This window comes from Natator depressus, chromosome 10, assembly GCF_965152275.1.
Source record: "Natator depressus isolate rNatDep1 chromosome 10, rNatDep2.hap1, whole genome shotgun sequence".
Taxonomy (NCBI): Eukaryota; Metazoa; Chordata; order Testudines; family Cheloniidae; genus Natator; species Natator depressus.
This window is the reverse complement of record NC_134243.1, coordinates 29,551,807-29,579,294: the sequence shown is the minus strand read 5'-3', so window position 1 is coordinate 29,579,294 and position 27,488 is coordinate 29,551,807. Positions and strand designations below refer to the sequence as shown.

The following is a 27,488-nucleotide window of genomic DNA, read 5'->3' as shown; positions in this document are numbered from 1 at the left end:
ACTGTTTCATGTGAAGGCTGTTCCATGTAAGACCTAGATTTGAACCCAGAGCAATTATAGATAAGAGAGAACCATCATTTCTGCAAGACTTATAGCTCCACTCCTCTGGCATGGTTCCTAAATACATTAGCTTAAACGATAATTTAAGAGAGAACATCCTATTCCTAGAAGCAGTGATTCTTGCTATTAGGACACAGTGTTGTACACATAATTTGATGCAGGTGAAATTAAATATGCAAGCTCACCTCCCCGCACACAACAGATCTTTTTCTGCTCTGGTAACCACCCCGTAAACGTAACCCTGCAAATATTAAAATGCGTACATGCTACAAACATAAGAGAAACTTCAGATTTGTTAATACTAATTTAGGCTAATTCATATAGTTTCCAGCTTTGGTACCACAGACTCTTGGTTTTCCAAACAGGGCATCAATGGGAGCTAAGGCTACAGTACTTGGCACTTTGCAGGATTGAGCTCCAGACAGGGTGGTTAGTTCAGCCCTGTGAACATGAGACTCCTCCTGTCTGAGCGTCTAATCACACTTACTGACTGATGTCCAACTACATGACCAATTTTCTCCTTGAATTCTAGAGATATGGAACGAGCCAGTCCCTCTTGGAACAAATACTGGTTATCCAATAGGATAGAACACCCTACAGACACTCAATGTTATTTTCCATCCTGTCTGTATCAATGCCTATGAATGCTTCTCCACCTGCTTAGCTGAAATAGATCCATATCCAAGATGATCCCCCTGTAGCCATTTCTCTAAACTGTATTCATCTGAGTGCTTCACCCTACCTTAAGAGCCTTCGGACCTGTGATCTGTTTAGTAGCTCCACTGTGGACCTTCTCCAGAATTTGTGCAGCCCTGTAAACTGTTGACAATAACTCTTGATGAAAACCATACTTGGGAAAGACTTTTTTTGTTGTTGGCCTGCTCCATCAGTTCACAGTGCACGCTCATAATTTTAAACTTGCACATTGTATACTTTTGTCATGTCATTTTTCAGTGACTCACACCTTTTGAAATCTGAAATAACTTAAATCAATGCTCTGAAAAGGACTGGATATTTTTAGTCTAATACTGCTCCTTGAGAGTTTTAAGTATACTGACATTCATGTAACGAAAAGGCCTTTAATAAAAATCTTGCTGTCTGTATTACATTTACACCAAAAGACACTCCAAGGAAATACCCCGGATTTACATAAATTTTCAGAATTATCTATTGTTTTTATATAGTTTGTTTAATTTTAAGGAGAAAAGGGGCTAGTTTTTAACGGAGCAATTACAGAACCTCCCCCCATTGTTCCAGTTACAACGAGCTCAGCTGTTTCTGGCGACATGTACATGGCACTGAAGGGAAAGCAGACAAGGGGACAGTTTTGTTGCATCGTTACGATTCCTTCTCAGACTGTGGGCTGTTCTCAAGGAAGAAATCCGCAACGCCTACGTGCTACACACAAGCGCTCACAGCAATTAGCCCGCAGCCGCGGGGCGGGGCCGCTGCGCAGCCCAGGTCCCGCCCCAAGGGGCTCCCCACAGCCCCAGCCCAGCGCGGCTCCACGCGACCTGGATCCCGCGAGCGACTCGCTCCTCCCGCTTCGTGCCCCGCTGCGTGCGCTACGGGCGGCCCCGCCTCCCCCTGGCGTCCCCGCCCCCTGGGCTCCGGGGCTGGCCCCAGCAGGCAGCCTCGCTCTGACGCCAAGATGGCGGCCCTTGTGAATATGCTCTAAGTTCTCTGCGCGCGCTGAGCTGCTCTTCCTCTCCGTGCCGCCTCCCCTCCCTCCCCCCCCCACCACGTCGGCGTCACAACATGGCGGCCCCCGCGATGCTCCTGCTGCTGGCGGTGGCGGGGCTGGCGCTGTGCGCGGCGCTGCTGTGGTTGCGGAGGCGGCCGGCCGGGCCCGAGGGGGCCCGAGGGCGGGTGTGCGTGGCGGTGCTGGGCGACCTGGGCCGCAGCCCTCGCATGCAGTACCACGCGCTGGCCCTGGCCCGGCGCGGACACGGCGTCACCCTGCTGGGCTTCCTCAGTGAGTGAGACCGCTCCGGCCCAGCTGCCCCTGGGTCACCCTGCTGGGCTTCCTGTACCGGTCTGGTCCTGCCTCCCCGCCCCCTTCGGACCAGGTCCTGTCCTGTCCCCGGGCACGGCGTCACCCTGCTGGGCTTCCTCAGTGAGTGAGACCGCCCCGGCCCAGCTCCCCGCCAGCCTCAGCTTGTCCCCCCTTCTCCAGGTATGGGGTCACCCTCTGGGGGCTCATCACAATGTGAGACCTGATCCACTCCCCCCACGCACCTCTTCTGGTCCCGCCACTCGCCCAGGCATGGCTATGGTGTCATTCTTCTGGGTTTCCTCAGTGAAACACCCAGGGACACCTTCAGTCCCAGGAGCCACATTGACTCATGCCCAGGGGTTTGGAGCCCACCTCTAAGCTGGGTCCAGTGGGGACCAGTGTAGATGCCTGCATGTTTAATATCGAGCCACTGAACAGCAGCCACCTGTCCCCGATTAGCCTTGTTCCATACTAAGATTCATGCCCCTGCCCCAACCTGGGGGCAGCCTACCAGAGTGGCAGTGGCCAGCCTTATATTCCAAACGTAAGCGCTTTTCAGATGCTCACACTGACACCTCTCAGCGTGCTGCATCCCTGTGATCCAAGTGTTCCCTGGGCGGGGTGATTTTTGGTCCCAGTATGAGAGCTGATCGCTGGTTCCTTCACTTGGATCAAAGTACTGCCTGCTGTGTATGCTCATCTCAGTATTCTAGATGTTCTCTACTTTGAACTGGGTCAGTAATTGTAGGGATGTGTTTCATATTAAAATGGAGTTTTTTCTAAATTTGGCCTTGCTTTACAAGTTTCATAATATGCCCTGTTATAGTAACACTCTTGTGTGTGTGTTCAATAAACATCTGGCTGTAGAACAGTTTCTTTTTCTTCCAGGCACAAAGCCACATAGTGACATTTTGTGCAATGAAAAGATACACATTGTATCTATTTCAGAACTTAAAGTATTGCAAGGTAAGTCCCATAAGTTAGATGATTTTTAGTTGTACACATGTTATCAATATTTCAAATTCTGTTTCTGTTCTGAAGATATTTATCATTATTGTTCAGTGAAAACCAATTCTTAGGGTCTGAGTTTAGCTTCCAGAGTACAGTGGGTATCATTGCTGCTTTTAAAGAGGGAGGGAAAATTTGCACTTTCATACAAGAGTTCTTTTAAAAAAAAAAACAAAAAAAACTGTTGGCACTCTTTGTTCTGAACCTGGCTCAAAATTAGCATATTAGTTTATCCTACATGGAAGCTACATACACTTTCATCGTGTTTAACAATATGAGCACTCGCATGAAAACTTGGGCAATGCCTTTAACGTAAATTGGCCCACTTCTGAGCAAGTGGTTGGAATTACATGTTTATGCTGTGTATATCTACTTACATTCACTATGAATTTATCTTTTTTCTAAAACAAAGACCATGAAGTAATGTGTTAATTTTTAAAGGATGCCATCACTTAAAAAAAAAAAAAATTGTTCCTTATATATGTTGATTCTAAATGAATTTCATATTTAGGGTGTGCTATGTGAAATTTTGACAAAGATTTCTGTCATTTTACAGTTGGTCCTAAGATTTTCCAGTATATTACAAAAGTTATTGCACAGGCAATACAACTGTTCTATACAATGCTGAAGATAGAGCGGCCATCTTATATTCTTCTTCAGGTATATATGTAGATATATAGCTATGTGTTTATTGTATCACACTGCAGTACATTTTCCCAGCAACATCAGAAAACATAGTGACTGTTCATTTTGATGATAAAACTACTAGTGCGGAATGAATAGTCGAAACAAATTTGTGCAAATGTGCATTTTGATTCATGTATTTGCAACCTTTGTGTTCACTTTTTTCATTAATTTTTGAGCATTCAGACTTTATTGGCACAAACACTAGTGAACTGAATTTAGCACAGATGCTTGAGTCTTTACAAAAAGCAAATTTCAATTGCATACTTGAGGGTAGAATTTGAAATCCATTCTAATGCACACAACACAGATTGTGACTTAAGCAGTCAAATATAGAATTCAAAATTACCTGTTAAATAATCTAATCAGAACAGAACAATACCACAATTTGTCTACCAGTGTAAATTGCAAATTCTGTGTTCTCTTGTAAAAATAACAATTCATACTTCGTTGATTAATCCGATGAAGTGAGCTGTAGTTCACAAAAGCTTATGCCCAAATAAATTGGTTAGTCTCTAAGGTGCCACAAGTACTCCTTTTCTTTTTGCGAATACAGACTAACACGGCTGCTATTCTGAAACCTACAAATGTTGAGTTATTCCAGTCAAATATTTACTTACGCACATTTAAAGTAAATGAATTTTAACTCACATTAATAGTTAAGGCCTCAGTCCTGCAAACATTTAGATAAATACTTAACTTTACTCATGTGAATAGTCCTTTTGAAATCAGTTTTCTAAGTGGAATTAGTGTTGGCTGCAGATGCCAAATTGAGAGCATGGAGGGTGAAAGCTTTTATCCACAGAACAAATATAACATGAGTGAACAGCAGTATGAACTTCACAGTGCTCCTCTTCCCCCAACAATGTGCCTCGAACTTCACTTGGAGGTACCGTATCTAGGAGTGAGAAAGTAGCTCTGTTTCCATAACAATGATTCTGGGTGTCTCTGCTGACATTTAGAGCTAGTTTTGGTGGTAGTTGTTGTGATTAGATGTAGGACCACAAGGGACTGAGATTAACCTACTCTTTTTACATACATTACTGAGTAGTTGCCTGATTCCTGTGACCAAAAGTTGTAACTCAGGGGCCGTATTTGAGCCAGAGATCTAGAGATTGTTTAAACCAGTGTCAGTCCAATCCTTTCCTTTTCTGGCAGCTAATAAGCAGTTTGTTGTTTGGTCATAATTGGGTGCTATTTTTGTTTGTTTTATTTATTAAACAGAATCCTCCAGGCCTGCCTAGTATAGCTGTTACCTGGATGATTTGCCTTGTACGAAGAAGCAAACTGATCATTGATTGGCACAACTATGGTTATAGTATAATGAGTCTGATCCATGGAAAAAGTCACCCTATAGTACAAATTGCAGAGTGGTTTGTATAGAAGTCTTTATTTTCCTCTTACAAATTGTATAGTGTTTACTGCATGGAAAAAGGTGGAAGGCAGTGGTTAGGAGACCATTGACAAAGAGATGTTTCCTTAAAGAGGCACTTTATTTTTAGGTTCAAAATTGACGTACTTTACTTTTGGAGGTGTCCTATAGAATTAAATAGGAAATGCCTTTTCTATGGGTTTTTGGACTTTGCTGACCAACCTAATAGAAAATTCTATACTTGTTATACCATTCTGTAAAATGGTTCCAGAAAGCTATAGAAGACGATACTGTTCTCTGTTAAATTTTAGAGCCATTCCTATTCCTGTTATTCCTTTTGCATCCTATACGAATTTTCACAAAAGGTTAAAATGGTTATACCTTTTTGAGGAATGTCCTCCAGTAACAGCTAAATATTGTGTGTGTACACGCATATACCAGTGTTCGTATGTGAAGTGTACACGCAGAACTGTAAAAAGCCTGGTGACTTAGGCCTGGTCTATACTAGAAAATTAGGTTGATTTAACTGTCAGTCTCGGGTGTGAAAAATCCATGCCCCTGAGTGGTGAGGATAAGCTGACCTATGTGCCTATGTAGACAGCACTAGGTTGATGGAAGAATTCTTCTGTCAGCCGAGCTATCACCTCTCTGGGAGGTGGATTACCTACGCCGATGGGAGAATCCTTCTCATCAGCATAGATAGTATCTACACTGAAGCACTACTTCAGTGCATTGCACTGCTGTAGCATTTTAAGTGTAGACAAGCCTTAAGAGGCCTAATTATTTCTGAACCTGAGTGTCATCCACTGACTCTTGAGCTGCAGTCATGCTTCTGAGATGCATGAGTTGCACATAAATGAAGTCAATAGTAATCTGGGTCTCTTTAGATGGGTTGGAGTCATAATATGATGGTGTATATGGCTGTATTAATTCCTTATATGTTACATATCTTCAAATTTGAATATATTCTGCTTCTTGCCTTGTTTGTTATGACTAGGTTATGTTAAACACTTTATCTTTATATTATAATTGCTTTCTGATTTGCTTGTTCTGTATTGCTGATTTGCACAGTAACTCATCTTTCAAGGTTATGATAGTAGGTCTCTTTTGTTGAATTTAGTTCAGGCCTTTGGTTTCTCTGGGCCTCAAAGGGGACAGCATGTACTCTACTGTATCTTGAATGTTGGCTCTATATACAGAGCTCTTTAATGGAACAATATCAACAAAGACATAATTTACCTGTTAAGAGGCAAGTGAGAAATGAATTCTGTGAGATACAGCTCCTGATAATTTTAGGCAAAATTGTTTAATTATGTTAATGTTCATTCCAAAGATTAGACATTAGTGAGAAACTGGTATTCAGTGTTACAATCTCATTAGTTGGGAATGGTGTTTGGTTTATAACTGAAGTTTAATTTCTGTCAGGTATGAAAAGCTTTTTGGACGTCTATCTGACTACAACTTTTGTGTGACTAATGCAATGAAAGAAGATCTACAGATGAATTGTAACATCAAGTAAGTCAAAAGCCTTACACAAACGATTGTATACAGATTTTCACTTAGATGAGGATATATAGCTAGCTAGCTCTAATGATTTTGGATTCATAGAAGTCTTACTGTATAATCAGGTGTAACGATGCTGGTTCTGGCAGGACCCAACTGAGAGTGCCAATTCAGGACAAATTGCTTAAAGCAGGGCAGTTACAGCCCAAGGCTGGGGTTTCTGTGCACACCAAGGCAAACCAAACCAGCCAAACAGAGAAGACTTTACCCCACTGGCTAACCACAAGTCACACAAGCAATTCCCTTAGACACCCCAGTTTCCCAGTATCCCCACCAGTGCCACTCGTAATGAGGACAAATGGTTATGAAAACCAATACCCCAGTAAAAGAAAAAAGGTTGTCTCGATCCCAAAGGACCCAGCCGCAGACCCAGGTCAATATACAAATGAGATCTTACCCACAAATCACGCTGTTGACAATCCTGTAGAATCTAAAATCTAAAGGTTTATTCATAAAAGGAAAATATATAGATGAGAGCTAGAATTGGTTAAATGGAATCAATTACATACAGTAATGGCAAAGTTCTTGGTTCAGGCTTGCAGCAGTGATAGAATAAACTGCAGGTTCAAATCAAGTCTCTGGAGGACATCCACAGCTGGGATGGATCTTTCAGTCCTTGGTTCAAAGCTTCAGTGTAGCAAAGTTCCTCCAGCGATATGAAGCAGGATTGAAGACAAGATGGAGGAGCTGCAGCAGCTTTTTATATTCTCTTGCCATGTGGTCTTTCTTTCTTTGTTTCAAAGACAAGCTGTCCATTACATGGCATGGAAAAACCTCAGAGTTCTGTCCCATAGGCATGTCCCTGCATACCTTGCTGAGTCGCAAGGCATGTCTGCCTTCTCTCAGTGGGTCAGTTGTATAGCTGATGGTCCTTAATGGGCCATCAGGCAGGCTAGGCAGAGCTGACACCAACTTGTCTGGGGTGTCACCCAGAAGCATAGCATAAGTTTGAAATACAGACAGTATAAGAGCCAATATTCATAACTTTAACTACAAAAATGATACACACATAACCAGCAAACCATAACCTTGTTTGAGACACCTTATTTTACCCCCTTTATATAAGATTTGGTAACACTACAGGACCTTGGTTGCAACCATGTTCTATATGGTCCCAGTTCAAGTCAATAACATGACGTCAGGTATCCAAGAATCTTCTTTCTGACTCAGAACTAATACTTGGAAAAGCATATTCATCATGAAAGTATTGTTACTGGTCCACCCCAGTGCTTCTGGTACTAGGAGGCCAAGAAATGCAGGGTTGGTAGACGTACATGTCCCCAAACATTTCTTACCCTTTTGTTGTTTACTTTGTAAAACCTCTCAGAAGTTCCACAAAACTTAAATAAAAGTGAATATTTATCCCTCCTCTATAATTCCCCCTCAAAGAAAGTCTGAGAGGCCATTTGAATTAAATGTTAGTGACAGTTAGAGGGGGGATAGCTGGGGCTTTTGGCATGCACATAGGTACGGAAGCGAGCATGAGGTGCTTGAGTGTTTTGGCAATGGTGGTAGTGAAGGACGAATCTTGTATTGAAATTTGAGCATTGGAGGAAATTGGAATTCCCAGCTTCAGTAAGCCTTAATATCAGTACATTGTGGCGTCATTGTTTTAGACTGAGGCCCAGGGAGACATTACTGCATCAATTTACCATTATTTCACATTTTGAAAGTTTTTCTTTTGTGATCATAAGGGCTGGGGAATTTTTCAAAATTAAAGCTTAGGTTCTTGGTCACAGTTATGAGGCAAGTTAAAAAATGAAGACAATTATACTGCAGTTTATATGGCAGTATTATGTGTGTCATGTATGCATTATGGATGAGTCCCTATTTGTAGGATTCACTCCACTATGCCAAGCCTAGCTCTACCTTATGCCATGTGAATAAGCAGGAGTCTTGCCAAATTTGTAATATTTTTAATTGGTGTAGTTCAGTCTTCTAGATCTTGAGAGGGCACGAGCCAGAAGGGCAAATGCAGCCTTATGGCTTTGCACAAAAGCAGCTCATATTTTTAATGCAGAGGAGGGCAGCCTGGGGAGGTTTCAGCACTTGGACATTCTGTCCTGAGGAGTGCCTTTGCATCTGAATCAAGAGCTAGGTTGGCTTGCTGAGGCCTCACAATGGTCACATCCTACCCAAAATGAGGGAGGCTCAATCTGTTCTGTGCAAACTAGGATTCATCTTCCATCTCCCGGTCACTTGTCAGGGCAGCCCTTGATGTGACAAAAGACAGAGCATCCCCCTGCTATAAATACTTTTGGAATGTAACACTCCCTGAGATTTCTTAAATGATATACTGTACTTCCTGCTTAGAAATTGTTTTGTATGATGAAGAAGCTAAGGTTTGTCTCTGCTACAGCATGTGTGAGAGCTCCCTGGATAAGCACATAGTACTCCTGGGGGGATTCTGTGCCCATGCGGGGGCGCAGAATTCATATGGCCTGCATTTTTCTGTGCTCCCCGTGCAGAAAAACGTAAAAAAAAAAAAAATCTGCTGGGGGACACGTGGCTCTTCCCCAGAAGCCCAGGCAGCAGGTCTGTTCTAGTGTGCCTGGAGCAGCCTCAGAGGCTGGGAGGGGGGCTGGGCATGCAAAGCAGCTTATTTTTGTTTCTGTTCTGTTTAGGTCCAGTAAAGAATAGAGACAACTGTACATTATTGTTGTTGTTGAGTCTGCAAAAAAACCCCTACATAAATAAATTACAATGATATGGACATGTATATGTGTGCATATTTATTTGTTTTTCCTGAAGTTAATTAAGTATTTTAGGAAAACTCCTCAGAGCGGCCACCAGCAAAAGTTGGTGGCTGCACTCTGAGGCCACCAAAATTATGTTGTGAGAACCCCTGGGCTAGAGGCACAAATGAAGCAGCCTGCCTGAGTTAATTTATCTCATTCTCTGCGCACAAATGTAGCACCCTGACTGTGTAGTAAAAGTTGTTAAAGTTGCTGTTGATGGTTAATTGATCTCCTTCTCTGAGGCAGAAATGTAGCACGGTGCCTATTGTTAGTTAACTGTTCCCATTCTCAGTCCGTTCTCCCAGGAGCATTAAAACCTGTGAAAGTTTTAAGGCCCCTACATTGCCAGAGCGATGTAAAGAAGTCTTAGCATATGAACTGGAACCATAAACTCATGGAACATTAAATCCCACCAAATGAGGGTAAATCCATCCTCATCATCGTATCCACTCAGTATACTCCACACCTGAACATAGCCATTATATGAACAACATACCCCCATATCTCAGTGTCTGTACTTTGATCCGTTAAAGTTTTACCCCAGTCGGGGAGATGGCAGATTATGTATTCCTTACGCTACCCGTTCCTACGCCAAATTTTGCACCCCTTGATAATCTGTACCTAATTCCCTGATAACCAGAAACTTCTATGCTTAAACTCTGTACCGTTTTCTTTTTACTTCAACATCATCTTAATAAAATTATTAAATGACAGGAAGGGAATCCTCAGCTAGGAAGGTCTATGTGCTTTCTCACTTTTTTCCTGTGCCAAAGTGGCACAATGGGGTTAGATTACAGCTCAGGATTTATTTTACTTACCCATTAAAAAAAGCTTTTGAGGGCAAATAAAAACATTTACCAAGCAGTCAATAAAATGTCAGGAGAATCAGAACTAAGCACTTCCCAAAGTACCCAGCCAGGTCCAGGACAACGATTAGCAAAACTGTGACAGGTTTCAGAGTAGCAGCCGTGTTAGTCTGTATCCGCAAAAAGAAAAGGAGTACTTGTGGCACCTTAGAGACTAACAAATTTATTTGAGCATAAGCTTTCGTGAGCTACAGTTCACTTCATCGGATGCATGCAGTGGAAAATACAGTCAAAACTGTATGACTTTCATGAGTGGAAGTCTGAGCAATTTAAAATGACATTCTACTTTTTTTTTTTCTGTTTGGTGTTCTGTAACATACTGTGTATACTCGTTCATAAGCCAAATTTTTTTTATTAAAAAAGGGAAGCATCAGAGAAGGGGGTCAGCTTATGAACAGGCATAGAGAGGGAGAGGTGGGACACAGCTCCTCCCCCCAACAGAGGGAGCAAGGGGAGGCAGCACAGCCAGCAGAGCCAGAAGGGAAGAGTCTTTCTGTTTCTGGTTTCGCTGCTCTCCCCCCAGCCTCCAAAGCAGCTGCAGCTCCGGGGCTGGCAGGCTGCTGCTCTGCCGCTCAGCCCTGCCCACTAGAGCAGGCTGTGGCCGCGCTGCCTGGCCCGCCACAGCACGCTGTGGCCGTGCTGCCCCGTCTGGCCTGCCAGAGCAGGCTGCAGCCGCGCTACCCAGCCTGCTGGAGCGGCTCTGGCCGGGCCAGAGACATCCTCCCCAGATAAGGTGGGAAGGAGTGGGATGGGGAGAGTGTCGGGGGTGGTCACGGGTTCCTCCCCTGACCCCCAGCTTCTTCCCCCCCCCCCGAAAAAATTTCCCCACCAGTTGTCCCGGCCCATCAGGGGAAGCCGCTGGTGCGCCGGGACACTTTGTTTACTTAGGTTTACCTCCGTGCCTATGGACGCTCGAGGTAAACAAACCATCTCGGCCCTCCAGCAGCTTATCCTGATGGCCCGGGAGCCAGTTTGCTGACCCCTGAATTATAGGGTCGGCTTATGAATGGGTCATAAACATTTTCCATTTTTACGTATCCATCTTGTGGGGGTCGGCTTATAAACGAACCGGCTTATGATCGAGTATATATGGTAATTTAAATGAAAATCCAGGATTATAACTGGAATGCAGGGTATTAGTTACCAAGTATTTGTAACTTAAATTTCATGTGTTTAGGAAATGCTGAATAGTTATTGTGACTTTTTTCTGTGTTGTAGTTTAAATAAATTACCAAAATAATTGAAACTGGTGTGACTATATTGCATTATTTTGACAAATAAAATATGCAGAATTTTGAATTTTTTGGTGCAGAATTTTGAATTTTTTGGCACAGAATGCCCCCAAGAGTTAAATGGGACTTTTAAAAAAAGTACGCATTGAAAAGCATTAAAACATTGAATAGATCTTTTTCCTTCTTGATAGAGCAAGGCCCCAATCCTGCAGATCCAGGCATGTATTTAACTTTATGCATGTGATGAATGGTCAGATTGAAGTCAAGACTATGGAGCTACTTAACTGTTTACAGCTTTGGGGCACTGTTGTGCTCTTGTACATCCTTAGGGTGGCAGAAGTGCCCAACATTATAGCTCTTCTATTCCAAAAAACCTTTTAAAATATAAAGAGTTTTCAGAATCAGATCATTAATTATTTTGGTTTATTGATGCTTTTAATTGCTTTTTATATATTTTTTTATTTGACTAATGAATTTGTTTCACTACAGAGCAATAACCCTCTATGACAAGCCAGCTGCTTTTTTTAAGGAAACACCATTAGAACTCCAGCATAAATTGTACATGAAACTTGCCAAAGACTATGCTCCATTTAAAAGAGGGTATGTATAAGTAACAGATGCAGTTAGTCTTTATTAACTGAACTAAGGCCAGCACACTTAGTTTAGAAACTGAGTATATACTTCTTGCTTGTGACTCCTCTTCCCTGTTAACTGACTGCAGCTCATGGGATTCCCAAGTGCATGTGGAGTGGAAATGGGGTGTTTTTAAGGTGTCAAATACCAAATCATTTTATCCCCAAAGTTACTAAACATCTATAGTCCAGAGAAACAAAAACTGATAGGCCAAATCTAAATAATTGTATTTCTTAATGCAGATCCAGAGATGTGATCCCCTACTATTTTAGTCACATGAGATTCTTAGCATGCCTTAGGGGACACCACAATTAAAAACAAGCAAGATACTCGCAATTTAGTTTTGAATATTAGAAGAAAAAGGAAAACAAAACACAAGCAAGCAGTAAATAATGGTTACTTCAGTCAGTGTGTCTTCTGTACATCTCTCTGTGGAGAGCTTTCATCAGAGATTATACTCTGGAGGATTGGTCCTACCTGTTGGGGGCACTCTTCTCTACATAATTTGAGACCGAAGTATATTGTTTTCCAAAATCAGTAGTCCTGTCTTAGTGTACATTGGTAACTAAAACAATTTATAGATTGGCAAAGGAATTTCATTTAAGGGTTGATGAATCCTGTTTGGTTTATTATGGATAACCTAAACAGTTTATAAATGGGCAGAGGTAAATGATCTTAATTGAGTCCTATGAAAAGGAAGAAAATAATTAACTCATTTATGTAAAGAAGCTATTCAACAGTTTCTCAAATGAGAAGGCAGTCTTTGTATAAACCCATCAACTCACTGCAAGGACTGGTCTTAACATAGGCAAACTAATGAATATTAGGAATCTGAATTTCAAAATAAATCCCACTATTTCTTTCTTTGTCAAGGTTATCCAATGTCTTCTCCCCAGGAATATACCATCTGAACAATCTGGTGTTAATACCTTAAATTATAATAGCACATGGAAATAATATAAGAAAAATTTAAATCTAATCCTTTGGCAGTGCTTTTGCAAACATTATCTCACCAGTGATGCTGAAGTCTTGGTGATGTCATCATGTTGCAGAAACAATGCTAGACTGCAAGGTTACTTCTTGATGTTGTATTATGGCTTCTTTTCCTTATTGCTGCTGTTTGCTGCTTAAACAGACTGAGATGAATGTGCCAGATTGGTATCTCAGTTCAGAAAGATATATACTCTTGTCCTTCCATAGTCCCACTGAAGGTAGAAGATGCACCTCTTTCAGGGGAGTGGCAGGATCCAAATATTAGCTGTTATCACACTTTCATTGGCTCAGCACCTTCATGGGATGACATTGGTAACATCTTCAGCTCCTGAATATGCAGTCTGCTAATACATATGCAACAGCATTGTAAATCTTCAACTTCGTGATCCTATTGTTTTGTGTTTGTGGTGGGGAATTTTCAGGGTGTCTCTAAAGGTGGAGTCAATTCTTTCTTTTTAGTTAATCTTCTGAGATCTCTGTAATTCTATCAGGGTTTAATAAGAGACGAATTTCTATTTCAGATGAGTCCAAACACTCCTCTTTTCTACATAAGCCTTTTACCTTTAAAATAGTCATCTTAAACTTAAGTGATTTTTAGACTATTTAGACTCAAATAGTTCTCAAAGCATTGTTTCTTCTTAAGAATCCTTGGAGATGTTTCTTGTCTTTGATTTGTTAAGGAAGTTAACTAATTTCCCAATTAGTATAGATACCTTATATTCAAGTGGCTTCTTGTATGTTACATTAGTAACCAGTTAGAACAATGTCATTTGATTCCATGTTGGTACATAAAACATCACTATTCACATAACAATGGCATCAGAAAGCTAGTACATTAGATGCATCTAGATACAAAATATTAGTGAATAAACACCGCAAAAGGAACTTACGGCATCTAACAAACAAAGGTCTTCACCTTTAGTGGAAACACCAGGTTAGAAGTAATTAAAACATTTCTGAACTATACACGTTTTCCTTAGTGTTAAATGAATGAAGACCCTAGAGTGCCTATAGAAGAAGAAATTTTCAATAGGAATATTTCTGGAATTCTTAGTGTGGGTTTAAAACTGCGGTTTTTCCTCAGAAGGAAGAAAGAGAAGTGGGGGTTAGAGAGGCTCTTGGCTTAGCTTTTGTGGCCTGGATAAAGCAGGTGCTACATGTCTCCGTGAAATCGTAGACAAAGAATATCTTCATAGGCGGTAAGAGGAGAGGGTGGGTGTTCTGCTCTTTGAGAAGACATTCCTTTTGGAAGTTTGTCTTTTTAACCAAGTGGTTCCCAAGATTGCAGTCTACAGTAGATTCACCCATAAGTTGCAACTGAAAACTCCTACCAAACATACTATGCAAGACAAAAATCACAACAAATAATCAGATCTTTCTAGCATCACACACAATAAAAATTATATAAAGTATTAAAGCATAATAAAAATTGTCATGCAGTTTTCAAGGATCTGAAATTGCACCTGGAGGTGATAAGCACACAGAAGCAGTATTCTCCTTGAAGCTTTTTGTATCTGTCCATTATTGTAAGAAAGCAAGAAGTTCCCAGGAATTTCTTTAATTAGCCTGAATATTTCATTTACTAAAATATGCAACCAAAACCATAAGCATATGAGCTATTATTCAAGCACCATGTGTACAAAAATAATTGGAAATATCTCGCAAAATTCAGCAAAGGCAGGTTTATAGTAACATTAAATAAACGTATAACTTATTATAATAAAATTATTTTGCATCAATTTGGAGGTTTATCCCTCACATGCAGTACTAATCCTTGTAACAATACCGTCTTTCTTGGAGGTGGTATGAAGATTCAGGAACACCTGATCTTCTGTATTCCTCCATCTGTGGGCAAAAATGTCTCTTCTGTTTCATAGTTGCTTTCAGTGAGCGAGATCTGTTCGCTTACTTAGGTTTCACTCATCTGGTGAATACACATGAGCCTCTGTGGCTTGAAGTATGAACTTTGATATAGGGCCCCTAAATAGATATGGGGAAGGTAGACTGAGGCTAATGTGAGTCTTGGTGTAAAAAGCTCACAGACATAGCTGCTGAATTTACTAGAAAATCAAAAGAAAGAAATTTGGCAATTGTCAAATTCCCAGTGAGCTAAATATCATGTGCTTCATAAAGAGGGACCTCATTCATATAAATCTCAGATTTTTCAAAATCCTGAACTAATATTAAAAAGATTTCTTCAACAGTTTGTGGGACGTCTGCCATAGTAAATATCATAGAGGTAAGATGTATGAGATAATATCTTTTATTGGACCAACTTCTGTAACTGGTTAAAAGGTAAGAAACAAAGGGTAGGAATTAAATGGTCAGTTTTCAGAATGGAGAGAGGCAAATAGTGGTGTCCCCCAGGGGTCTGTACTGGGCCCAGTCTTTTTCAATATATTCATAAATGATGTGGAAAAAGGGGTAAACAGTGAGGTGTCAAAATTTGTAGATAATATAAAATTGCTCAAGATAGTTAAGTCCCAGGCAGACTGCGAAGAGCTACAAAAGGATCTCTCAAAACTGCGTAACTGGGCAACAAAATGGCAGATGAAATTCAGTGTTGATAAATGCAAAGTAATGCACATTGGAAAACATAATCCCAACCATACATACAAAATGATGAGGTCTAAATTCGCTGTTACCACTCAAGAAAGAGACCTTGGAGTCATTGTGGATAGTTCTCTGAAAACATCCACTCAATGTGCAGCGGCAGTCAAAAAAGCGAACAGAATGTTGGGAATCATTAAGAAAGGGATAGATAATAAGACAGAAAATATTATATTGCCTCTATATAAATCCATGATGTGCCCACATCTTGAATACTGCGTGCAGATGTGGTCGCCCCATCTCAAAGAAGATATATTGGAATTGGAAAAGGTTCAGAAAAGGACAACAAAAATGATTAAGGGTATAGAACGGCTTCTGTATGAGCAGTGGTTAATAAGACTGACTTTTCAGCCTGGAAAAGAGACAACTAAGAGGGCATATGATAGAGATCTATAAAATCATGATTGGTGTGGAGAAAGTAAATAAGGAAGTGTTTATTTACTCCTCCTTATAACACAAGAACTAGGGGTCACCCAATGAAATTAATAGGCAGCAGGTTTAAAACAAAAAAGAGGAAGTATTTTTTCACACAACACACAGTCGACCTGTGGAACTCCTCACCAGAGGATGTTGTGAAGGCCAAGACTATTACAGGGTTCAAAAAAGAACTAGATAAGTTCATGGAGGATAGGTCCATCAGTGGCTATTAGCCAAGATGGACAGGGATGGTGTCCCAAGCCTCTGTTTGCCAGAAGGTGGGAATGGGCGACGGGTTTGATCACTTAATGATTACTTGTTCTGTTTATTCCCTCTGGGGCACCTGGCATTGGCCACTGATGGAAGACAGGATACTGGGCTAAATGGACCTTTGGTCTTACCCAGTATGGCCATTCTTATGTTATGCAGGTGAGAGAGGGAAGCTTTTCAGCCATAAAGATATTCCTGAAGAAGAGCTCTGTTTGGCTCGAAAGCTTGTCTCTCTCACCTACAGAAGTTGGTCCAATAAAAGATATTACCTCACCACCTTGTCTCTCCAATATCCAGGGACTGACATGGCTACAGCTACACTGCATATAATAAATATCATGGCAGATGACGACTGTACCATGAGAAATGGCTTAAAAAATCCTCAGGACGGTCAGTCCAGCTTCTTTGTTAAAATCCTTAGTGCAGAATGAATTGACTCCATGCACGACAGGCCATGATCTTCAAGGTAAAACAAGTACAGGTTGGAGAATTGGAAGGCATGCTAGACACTCTCCACAAATTGCCGAGGGAACACCCTCGGAAGTTGTATTGTTAGGATATCTGTGATAGCTAGGAAAAGAATCATCTGAGTCGCATCATCATGATACCTGGATGCTCACCAGCAAAATGAATGAGCCCCCAGGGGTGCTGAATGACAAATTTGGAACCAGAATGTTGTGAAATTCATACCATTTGGTACAGTGTTTGATTATATCCATGCACATCCTTACATAGTATATCTTGGAATTAATAATTACGTTCTTTAAATCCTGTTTACACAGAACAGACTCCATACGTCCAGTTGTTGAGAAGTCTGCATTTACAGAACTAGACATCAGAAATGGAAATGTGGCACAAGTCAAAGAAAGACCAGCTCTTCTCATCAGCAGCACCAGCTGGACAGGTCTTGAATCAAATTGGTGTTTATTGTTCATATTCCTTTATAATATCTTTACATTAAACAGTTGATAAAAATTAGAGCTGTACCTCCCTCCCCCACGCATAAACTTTGATCTGATACAGGACATTACAGCCAGCAAAAACAAAGTTGTATACATTTCTTTGATTAACAGGAAGAATTTGCAGATCAGCTGTATGGACTATCTCAGTGTCTACATATGAGGACCCTAATCCGTTGAAATTTTTAGTTTAATTATGGAGTTATAAGGTAAATGTTGAGCTCCATGAATGATTAGAGAAACAAGTCCTACCCTCGTCTAACATTAGAAGTACATTTAATATGTTTGCATGGTGCTCTAGAATGGTTCTAATAAGTTGCAATGTTTTGTCTTTCATTTCCTGGTACATTTATTACATATATTTATGCACTAAGATAATTATTTTGTTTGGGGAAAAAGTCTAAAGCTGGAACAAAATCTGCTGTATTGTAATTGAGAATGGAAGTGTGCATCTTCCTGAATTAAAATTAATTGGGCAATAATGTCTAATAAAATTGACAATGAAACGTCATGCTTCTGAGATGCTGATTGGCTTTAGTATTTGTGTAATTGTTGGAAAAGTTTCCATTAAACGCAGCAAGTAGGAATAATATGAGAGTTATAGGCTTTTGTTTAGTAGTATTACATTTATAATACCTATCATGCTAAAAGCACATTGTATATTTAGTCACTTCAGTGAAGATGAGGAAAGTCATGATTACTGTCTTTTCAAAAGAATAAGGCATGACAGCTAAAAATGCTACGAGTGTCACTAATAAACCTTTCTTTTTCAGAGGATGAAGATTTTTCTATTCTTTTAAAAGCTTTAGAAGGTAAGTATCAAGGAGTTTTCTTTGGCTATTTAAAGAGTCTTATTATGGATGTATTCTCAACAATCACTAAGAGCTTCTTCAAAGAACAGTGCCTTCATGTGCAAATGAAAATTCAAATGCATTTAAGGACCAGAGTAGTTTGTCTCAGTGTAGGAGTAAAAAAAAGCTTAAGATCGTAGTGACATGCATGATACAATTAAAACCTTTGTCACGAGGAAATAAATTTCTAACCACTTGATAAAGTGGGTTACAGCTTTACTTTGTACTCATCATGTGGTGTGGCTGCTTACTGAGCTCCCTGTTGTGGCCAGGGGTGCCTTTGCAATGCCCTGTGAATAATTTCTCTCTCTGAGGTTCCTTACACAGACAGGTCTGGGTTTATTCATAGAAAATCATTCAAAGTCCCAAATTGAAGTCCCCTAACCAAATGTTTCCTTTCTACTCCCAGGTCTCCTTGCCGGGAGAGCTTTTGTGCCCTTTCCCTAGCTTGCCCAGGGTCTCTCCTGCCTTAGCAGGCTATTCCTAACCCTTTCTGGCTGGAGTCTTAGTCCCAAATCCAAGGACTCTGCTGAAGCCTGCCCAATCCTAGCTGTCTCTGTTCTCCCTGAGTACCTCCCCTTCAGTGCAGCCACTGCTGCCCTTTATTGGGAACTACCTGATGTAAGATTCAATGGGTGAGTGGTTAAGTTGCTTGACTAAAGATCTGAAGGTTATGGGTTCAAATTGCACTTGATCTCCCACTGAAAGGCCATCTCTTGTTCACCCAGATGCAAAATGGGTACCTGTTCCACCAGGTTAGGGCTGTCAAAGGCGGTTGGACATATCACTGCCTTGTGTACCCTTGGCTGTGAAACTGACATACCTTAACCACATCAGCCTGATGAGCCATTGATTTGGGGGAACTTTGGCGCAGGTGGGGCTCATCCTGTAATCAGTGTTGGCTTAGATCCAAGGTCTCCAGCCCATGAGGCAAACCACCCTGTTATACAACATGTGCATGCGCGCGTGCGTGCACACACACACTTTCAAATACCTATTGAAATGATTTCAAGAAAGATGGGAACCTGCATTAAGCAATTTGGGTAATCTGTGTCTGTGTTCTTGAACCTAACAACAAGAAACAGCTCGTAGTGGTCACAGCGTAATGTTGGGTTTCTGCAGATTTTATGAACTGTACATTTAAAAGCATGATGTCCATATAATTTATTTATATAGTATAAAAAAGGAAATATGTTAACATATATATTTTAAAAAAATCTCTTAAATCAGTTTTAAATTATTTTTGTAAAATGAAAAGTCTTGTTCCTCCTTTGAAATCAGTTGGATTATCTGTATGGGGTGGGGGGGAGGAGAGCAGAATTTGGCTCAGCAGTGTTGTGGGTGGCAAACATCTACACCTTGCAGACAGTTTCCTTTAAGTATCAGGCATGTTTCAGAGAGGGCTAGGTGATTCCTTGTGAAGAATTATTACTTTGCATTATGGCTGTTACAAGAGGCCCAAATTAGGATCAAGGTTCCCAATGTGAATTTCCACATTTGCTAGTTTGCCTGAAGTGGTTTTTTTTAACTATTTACTTGAAATAGAGTTCTCATTTGTACATCAAAATTATTCTTAAATGAGGGGGTGTGTATCTAGATATACACAAAATAACTTTATCTGTTCTGCAGATTATGAAGAGTATGTCAGTGATGGAATCAAGCTTCCTTCTTTAGTATGTGTGATAACAGGTACCACTTTTACATGGTAATTTTCTGTTCCCTTTCGGTGCTGATGCTGGAGGATTAATTTTTATCATCCCATTATATTGACTCTTACATTGATTTTTGTGTGTCTTTCAAAAAATATTTGTTTGGCACTAATTTACCAGATCACTAGTTGGAGAAAAAGCAAACCAATGGTGGCATGTTAGGCATTTTAAAATAAAATATACGCCACAGCATACGAATCTAGCCATTTTATTGTACTCTGTAATTCCTTTGGATGTATTTTCAGAATTTGAATAGTGAAGAAATGCTGGTAAAACAACTTAAAATGTGGTTTAAATGGTATTTAGCCTATTGCTAAGTAGGAAGGAATTTGGCTAGTACTTGGGAAGGAGACCAACCGTTGAATTTGAGGTTTTTGCAAAATGGTATAGATGGTTCAACAAATGGTATTCTTTCCTCCTAGTACTAAACTAATAACTTAGCATGATGATAAAAGGGCACTGTGCTGCTGGAGGGTGCCATCTTTCAGTTGATTTGTATCTGATAACGGTGTATCTACGATAGAGCATTTTATCTCATGGTTGCCCTCAGAAGACCCAGTCGGATTCACTATCACCATGCTAGGCCCTATATGAACACTGATGAATGATGCAGCCCCTTCTTCTAATACTTTACAATCTAGGAAGACAAATGAGATTTGCTCTATATCCCTAGACTTTAATGTGCAGAAAAAAACCCACTTTGGGTGCTCACAGCAAAAACACTAATATATATTATTTGTTTGTTTTCCTTTTAAAAGGTAAAGGGCCTCTAAAAAAGCACTACAACAGACTGATAGACAAAATGCACTTTAAACACATCCAGATCTGTACACCGTGGCTAGAAGCTGAGGATTACCCTGTTCTACTTGGTAAATAATGGATTACAGTTGCTGAAAAAGCTTTAAAGACTCAAGAACAATGTGTGAGGCTTAAGCAAAGGCTATGGATAGCTATTGATGATTTTGGGCAGCGATGGCATGGTATTTATCAGAGATGGTTTTTACCAGGTAAAATCATGGTTTTTAGCACCTCGGGAAAAACGAGTTAGTCCCAGTTTAAGGCATTTTATATTGAAATGATTTCAAGAAAGACGGGAACCTGCATTAAGCAATTTGGGTAATCTGTCTGTGTTTAAAACTGTTTAGTTAATGATGCCACTTTATAGTTGTTTTTAGTTACATATTCCAATTGTGGTTATGTAAGGCAGTAGATTTGTAGATTAATGTAGGGTTGTACAAATACAAAGTAAAACTGAAATGGGCATAATATTAATATATGTAATAATACAGTACTGAACATCGGCATGTCTACATTTTGGTTTGATATTTTCTGAAGGAAGTTATACATGTTATGACTCCTTTCAGTTTTCAATATTATATAAACAAAAGTTGAAAACATTTGATTATATGAAAACAACAATGCAGAGTTGTAGACTTAAAGCATTAAGCAATCAGAAGCATGCAGTGTTGCAGACCAACGGTCCAGGTCCATTTGGCCATGCAGCATCCTGTAGCTGAAGACCAACTTTGATGTAGTGGGTAGGCCAAGCGTATTCCTCGGCTTTGAATGGATGTATCCAAAGTTTGAAAAGATTCATTCTGTATTTGCTGAACTTGCTGGATCCTGATGCAATTATTCGTCCCACTTTCACCGTTTAAACTTGGTTTACGTTGGTATTTACCAGTGCCCTGTCCTAAACTAGTTTTTCCCGGGAAATGGCCAACCCTGATTTTGGACGCTAGATATATGAATACCACAGTAAAATTAAATTGCTTGTTAAGAACAAAGTATATAACTGTAGCTTGTGCCTTTTGTTATGCCTGAGAAATTGTTTAATTTTTGAAACTGCACAGTTTCCCTTCCTATTCTGGTAATTAGGTGTAGAATTCCATCTTGAAGGTTTGCCAATATATCTGTATTTAAAAAGCCTCTGTTTGCTGCCTTCTATTCTTCTAGGTAGGCTAAAACATAGTGGGTTGTCTCTATTCAATGTATTCTCAAATTCTGTTCAGTAAATAACATTGGAGAGTTTCTAGCTGAGCTGTTGAAGGTAACTGAGGAGATTAGGAAATAGAATGTTCATACTCCCTTAGCATTTTAGATAAATGAAGCTCAATAAAAGCTATGTATGGATAAAATACAAGTTCTGCCTAATTTCAACCCCTCACTGTCAATTTATTTGGCTTGTATATCTGTGGTGGTTTCTAAGTAATGAGTATTCATCTCTGTAACCTTGGATTCTGTAAATTATCCATGTATTGTAAAGGCATTTGGATTGGAAGAGTTCTTTAGTGGGTCATCTAGCCTGTCCCCTGCATTGTGGCAGAATTGATTTAATTATTTACCATTTCAAATAGATGGGGGTAGATTATGTGTATAATGTCTGTTAGTTTTTTAATTTCTCTTCTCCCCTTATTTTAATATCAGTTACTTATGTTTCTAAATCTCAGCTGCTCTGAAAAATAAAAAATTATGTGGCTTTTACTCACTGAGTTCCTAAATTCTGACCTAAATCATGTTCCAAGTAGTTATGTTTTAATGGCACCAAAGACATCAAGTTACATCAAAAATTGTTAATGTTTACAAAATTATATGTTTCGAAAACAATCTTTAGAGTTAATCACTTTCAAAATATACTTTTTAAAACGTCAGTTTTGTTTCTTTTATAATTTGTAGGCTCAGCAGATTTGGGTGTCTGTCTCCACAAATCATCTAGTGGCTTGGATCTGCCTATGAAGGTGGTGGATATGTTTGGCTGTTGTTTACCTGTATGTGCAGTACATTTCCAGTGGTAAGAGCTTGCTTACTTTGACATAGCTTAAAATAACTCAAATAGATTTTTTTAAAACAAATATGTAGTTTGCTACAAAATCATATGATAACAATTTCTGCTGATATTGAATTGATTCCTAGTTACAACACAGTAATATGTTTGCTTTAATTTGCTAAAGGTAAATTATGAAAACTGATTTATGACTTCTAGAGATCATTTAAAAATTAACGCTGCTTTTGTGTGTGTGTGTGTACACGCGTGCAAAAGTTAGGTCATTAACTGCAGTGTCCTAGCCAGATTGCTTTAAAAACAACCACCTGTAATCCCAATTGGAAATTATACTCTTCTTCATATCCTGTTCTAAACTACTGGATTTGTTTCTATATACTGTTTGAGAGATGCTTCATTGCACTTTGGGATTGTCTAAACCTTAGTGATGGATGAAGTGGTTACTGTATCTACAGTTTATAAAGTACTTGTAATCCTTTGGGAGAAATATGACTTTCATAATGTAAAGATACTTTGTCTTGTGCTATAGCGTTGGTGGTGACAGCAGCATAGAATACTGTATGATAGCTTTGTTCATGACTGTAATATATAATGAAGACTCTTTTCTTTTTGTCTGTAATCTTTTAATAAGCCTGTAAAATACACTAGCTTTCAGTATGATCATGGTATCTTCAGGTGAAAAATGCACATTTCAAATTTTAAAGAGTTCCACTTAAAAAAAAAAAAAAAAAAAAAAAACCTTGAAGAAAATTGCTGTGCTATGTTACAGACTGCTGCTATTTAATCTATCCTGCTTCCGGGGCCAGTTCAGAGGAGAATCAAATCTGCTGTAACTTATCCATTTTTCCAACCATCTCAGTGTGTAATGTATAACTTAGACTCTCACCCAGGTATCAAGTTTCAATGTGTAATTTTACACAATTTTACACATCACCTGCAAATTTGACTGACTTATTCTAAAGAAGTCCAAGGTGGTGTAATTTGTACGCTATAGGGATGGAACAGAGGGGTTAGAATGTAAATCAGCTAATAGGAGGATGCAAATTAAAGTAAACTACCCTTACTGTAAATTACACTCTAGTATGTAAGCTACATGTTGGTAAATGTGTGTGTCCAGTGCAATGTAAGGGAGACTCAGAAAGTATAATTGAACCTCTTATATGTGAAGGGGATGAAAGAAGATGTATATTATTCTGTCTTAGCTTCCCTTGGATTCATTTAGACTCCATGACTGTGAAAGACCTGTGTTTCAGAAGGGTTACATACAATAGAGTACTGAAGACAGGTCATTATGGAAATGAATGGCTTCAGTTACAACGGGCTAACAAAGCATGCTGCACAAACTTCTACATTATTCTGTGCTGGCAAACGAAATAACATGTTGCCACTGTACCCTTTTTATTCCTTCCCAAGAGGAATTTCTCAGTACAGTTTGCTAATACACTTTGTATAGCAGCAGTTCTGGACAGGCTTATGCCTAGGAAGGAGGACTAATTTGTTTCAATCATTTGCAGCTTGTACCCCAATGCAAGGAATGGAATTTAGGTTAAGAGATCCAGGATCTTAACAATGTGGGGCTTGTAGTAGGGCTTACAAACCCCATATTGAGCATAGGTAAAAGAGAGAGGAGAGTCTTCCCTGCTCACAGGCAACCAGACTGACCACACCCCAGCACAGCTGCCAGAACCACCTTCATAGGGGCATGTACCCACAGCTGGGACCAATAAGGAAAACAAGCCCAGCTATAATGGAAGGAGAACAGAGAGATAGGGAGGCAGAAAGGCCTGAGATAGTGGAGCGGCAACAGCCCCATGCCATGATGCCTCTAAGAAACTGACAGGAGAAGACTGCGAGCCCTGGAGTTTAAGGGCTGGTTGACTCATTTTAGGTTAAGTTGATGGACTGGGCTGATTTCAGTTGAATAGAGGGAGACCAATTAGGAGAAAGCTGGAACCTCTGGAGAGACTGTCCCTAGAGTATTTGATAGGGCTACATTATATAAACAATCTCTGCAGGTATTTAAGTGGAGAAGCCTTTTATGTTGTTCTTACATTTTCTTCGCTGGTTTTGTTCACAGTTTACATGAACTTGTGAAACATGATGAAAACGGCTTGATATTTAGGGACTCGAATGAACTTGCAGAACAGCTGAAGGTAAAGATATTAGAGGCTCAAGTCCTTTTTGTTTCCTTTTTCTTTGTGGTTAATAGAAAGGTACTGTTTTTGCACATTTGGAGTTAGTAGATTATAGATCCGGTTGTCATGTTTTTCTCCCTCTGTCTTCTCTCATTGTTTACTTTTGGGCAGTGATGCTTTTTGTTTATTTACTTATTTTTATATATTGTTAGTCAACATTGAATAGTATTGAGTATTAATAATTGTACTTTGTGGATTTAACTTTAAAATATACATTGTAAGACTAAATTCCCGCCTATAGTTATGGATTTTATTGGCCACATCTGTTTGTGTATGAATTTAAAGCAAGAAAGCACATTTTAAATATTTTTTTATCTTGCAATACTTAGAGGTCTAGAGGGAAGAGTCTACTTTACTGCTTCTCTTTTAATAATCAAATTAAAGTTGGGAGGGGCAGGAGAAGCTTGAAGTGTGATATTTAACTTCTTCTTTGTTATTTCTTTAACCTTGCAGATGCTCTTATTAGAATTTCCTACAGCTGAAAGTAAACTTTATATGTTCAGAAGAAATCTTCGGGCATCCAAGCAGCTGCGTTGGGATGAGAGCTGGGAACAGACTGTGCTTCCTGTGTTTAGGAACAATTAATGGTTTTCAAAAAATGGACAAAAGAATTTGCACTTATGATTTTCACATTTCCAAGTTTGGTTATACATGATGGAAATGGTGAATAAAACCTTTATATTTGGTCTTAGACAGGTGTTTTTTAAATCTCTCCATCCTGAAACAACCTTTGCAACACACACTTTGATCTGTGATTTGAACCAGTTGGATGAATAATTTGGTATGGTTTGAGATTTGTTTGCAGCTGAACTTATACTTTGCATTATGTAAAGATAGAGAAAAGACATGGTCCCTGCATGAAGGAACTTAAATTTCAGTCTCTTCAGACCATTAATCTACCTCTAGCATTTGGAATGAATGGTTCGGACAGCGACATCCCTTAGGGGAGGCTCTATTAATGGAGATTCTCTATGTCCTAGTAAGGAGGAGAGGATGGAAAATGATAAAATACAGGTAGAATCTGATCAGAGAAATTCTCATTCAATTACATCATATAATAGCAGACAGCTAAAAAATGACAAGTTTTTAAAGTGCTTATATACCAATGTTAGAAGTCTAAATAATAAGATGGGTGAACTAGAGTGCCTTGTTTTAAATGAGGATATTGATATAATAGGCATCACAGAAACATGGTGGAATGAGGATAGTCAATGGAACACAGTAATACCACAGTACAAAATATATCAGAAGGACAGAACAGGTCATGCTGATCAGGGAGTGGCACTATTTGTGAAAGAGAGCGTAGAATCAAATGAAGTAAAAATCTTAAATGAACCAAATAGAGATTCTTTGGTACTATGGATAGTAATTCCATGCTCTAATAATAAGAATATAGCAGTAGGGATATATTAGCAACCACCTGACCAGGATAGTGATAGTGACTGTGAAATGCTCAGGGAGATTAGAGAAACCATTAAAATAAAAAACTCAGTAATAATAATAATGGGGGATTTCACCTATCCCCATATTGACTGGGTACATGTCATCTCAGGACAGGATGCAGAGAGAAAGTTTCTTGACACCTTAAATGACTGCTTCTTGGAGCAGCTAGTCCTAGAACCCACAAGAGGAGAGGGAATTCTTGATTTAGTCCTAAGTAGAGACAGGAGCTGGTGAATATAGCTGGACCGCTTGGTAATAGAGACCATGATATAATAAAATTTAACATCCCTGTGGCAGGGAAAACACCACAGCAGCCCAACACTGTAGCATTTAATTTCAGAAAGATCTACACAAAAATGAAGTTAGTTAAACAAATTAAAAGGCACAGTGCCAAAAGTGAAATCCCTGCAAGCTGCATGGAAACTTTTTAAAAACACCAACTTGAATGTATACCCCAAATTAAAAAACATAGAGAACAAAAAAAAGTGCCGCCGTGGCTAAACAACAAAGTAAAAGAAGTAGTGAAAGGCAAAAAGGCATCCTTGAAAAAGTGGAATTTAAATTCTAATGAGGAAAATAGAAATAACTCTGGCAAATTAAATGTAAAAATATAATTAGGGAGGCCAAAAAAGAATTTGAGGAACAGCTAGCCAAAGACTCAAAAAGTAATAGCAAATTTTTTTTAAGTACATCAGAAGCAGGAAGCCTGCTAAACAACCAGTGGGGCCACTGGACAATTGAGATGCTAAAGGCGCACTCAAGGACAGTAAGGCCACTGAGGAGAAACTAAATGAATTCTTTGCATCAGTCTTCACAGCTGAGGATGTGAGGGAGATTCCCAAACCTGAGCCATTGTTTTTAGGTGACATATCTGAGGAACTGTCTCAGATTGAGGTGTCATTAGAGGAGGTTTTGAAACAAATTGATGTGTCTCCAGGACCAGGTGGTATTCACCCAAGAGTTCTGAAGGAACTCAAATGTGAAATTGCAGAACTACTAACTGTAGTCTTCAGAGTAGCAGCCGTGTTAGTCTGTATCCGCAAAAAGAAAAGGAGTACTTGTGGTACCTTAGAGACTAGCCAATTTATTTGAGCATAAGCTTTCGTG

The 27,488-nt window shown here is 39.6% G+C and overlaps 1 protein-coding gene across 3 annotated transcripts; it reads left to right on the top strand.

Annotated features, from left to right (window-relative positions):
* Positions 1–1,920: 1,920 nt before the first annotated feature.
* On the top strand, positions 1,921–25,590 carry ALG1 (ALG1 chitobiosyldiphosphodolichol beta-mannosyltransferase). 3 transcript variants are annotated; one of them, XM_074965535.1, is made up of 13 exons: positions 1,921–2,035; positions 2,945–3,022; positions 3,621–3,724; positions 4,973–5,121; positions 6,546–6,635; positions 12,009–12,119; positions 17,225–17,346; positions 18,175–18,213; positions 19,882–19,941; positions 20,720–20,830; positions 22,638–22,752; positions 24,821–24,896; positions 25,392–25,590. In XM_074965535.1, the coding sequence occupies exons 1-13, from the start codon at positions 1,972–1,974 to the stop codon at positions 25,521–25,523; spliced, it is 1,251 nt and encodes a 416-aa protein (XP_074821636.1). In that variant the 5' UTR covers positions 1,921–1,971; the 3' UTR covers positions 25,524–25,590. The 3 variants fall into 3 exon arrangements, with proteins under 3 accessions (XP_074821636.1, XP_074821638.1, XP_074821639.1); XM_074965537.1 differs by lacking the exon at positions 1,921–2,035 and adding an exon at positions 2,081–2,236 and having other exon boundaries at positions 25,392–25,583; XM_074965538.1 differs by lacking the exons at positions 1,921–2,035; positions 4,973–5,121 and adding an exon at positions 2,082–2,236 and having other exon boundaries at positions 25,392–25,582.
* The last annotated feature ends 1,898 nt before the right edge of the window (positions 25,591–27,488 follow it).

What these genes read in the sequence shown, in the direction of transcription:
- ALG1 (XM_074965535.1), top strand. Translation starts at nt 1,972, where the DNA reads ATGCAGTACCACGCGCTGGCCCTGGCCCGGCGCGGACACGGCGTCACC. An exon ending in CATCTTATATTCTTCTTCAG is followed by an intron (nt 3,725 to 4,972) that starts GTATATATGTAG and finishes TTTATTAAACAG; the next exon opens with AATCCTCCAGGCCTGCCTAG. An exon ending in TATGCTCCATTTAAAAGAGG is followed by an intron (nt 12,120 to 17,224) that starts GTATGTATAAGT and finishes CTGTTTACACAG; the next exon opens with AACAGACTCCATACGTCCAG.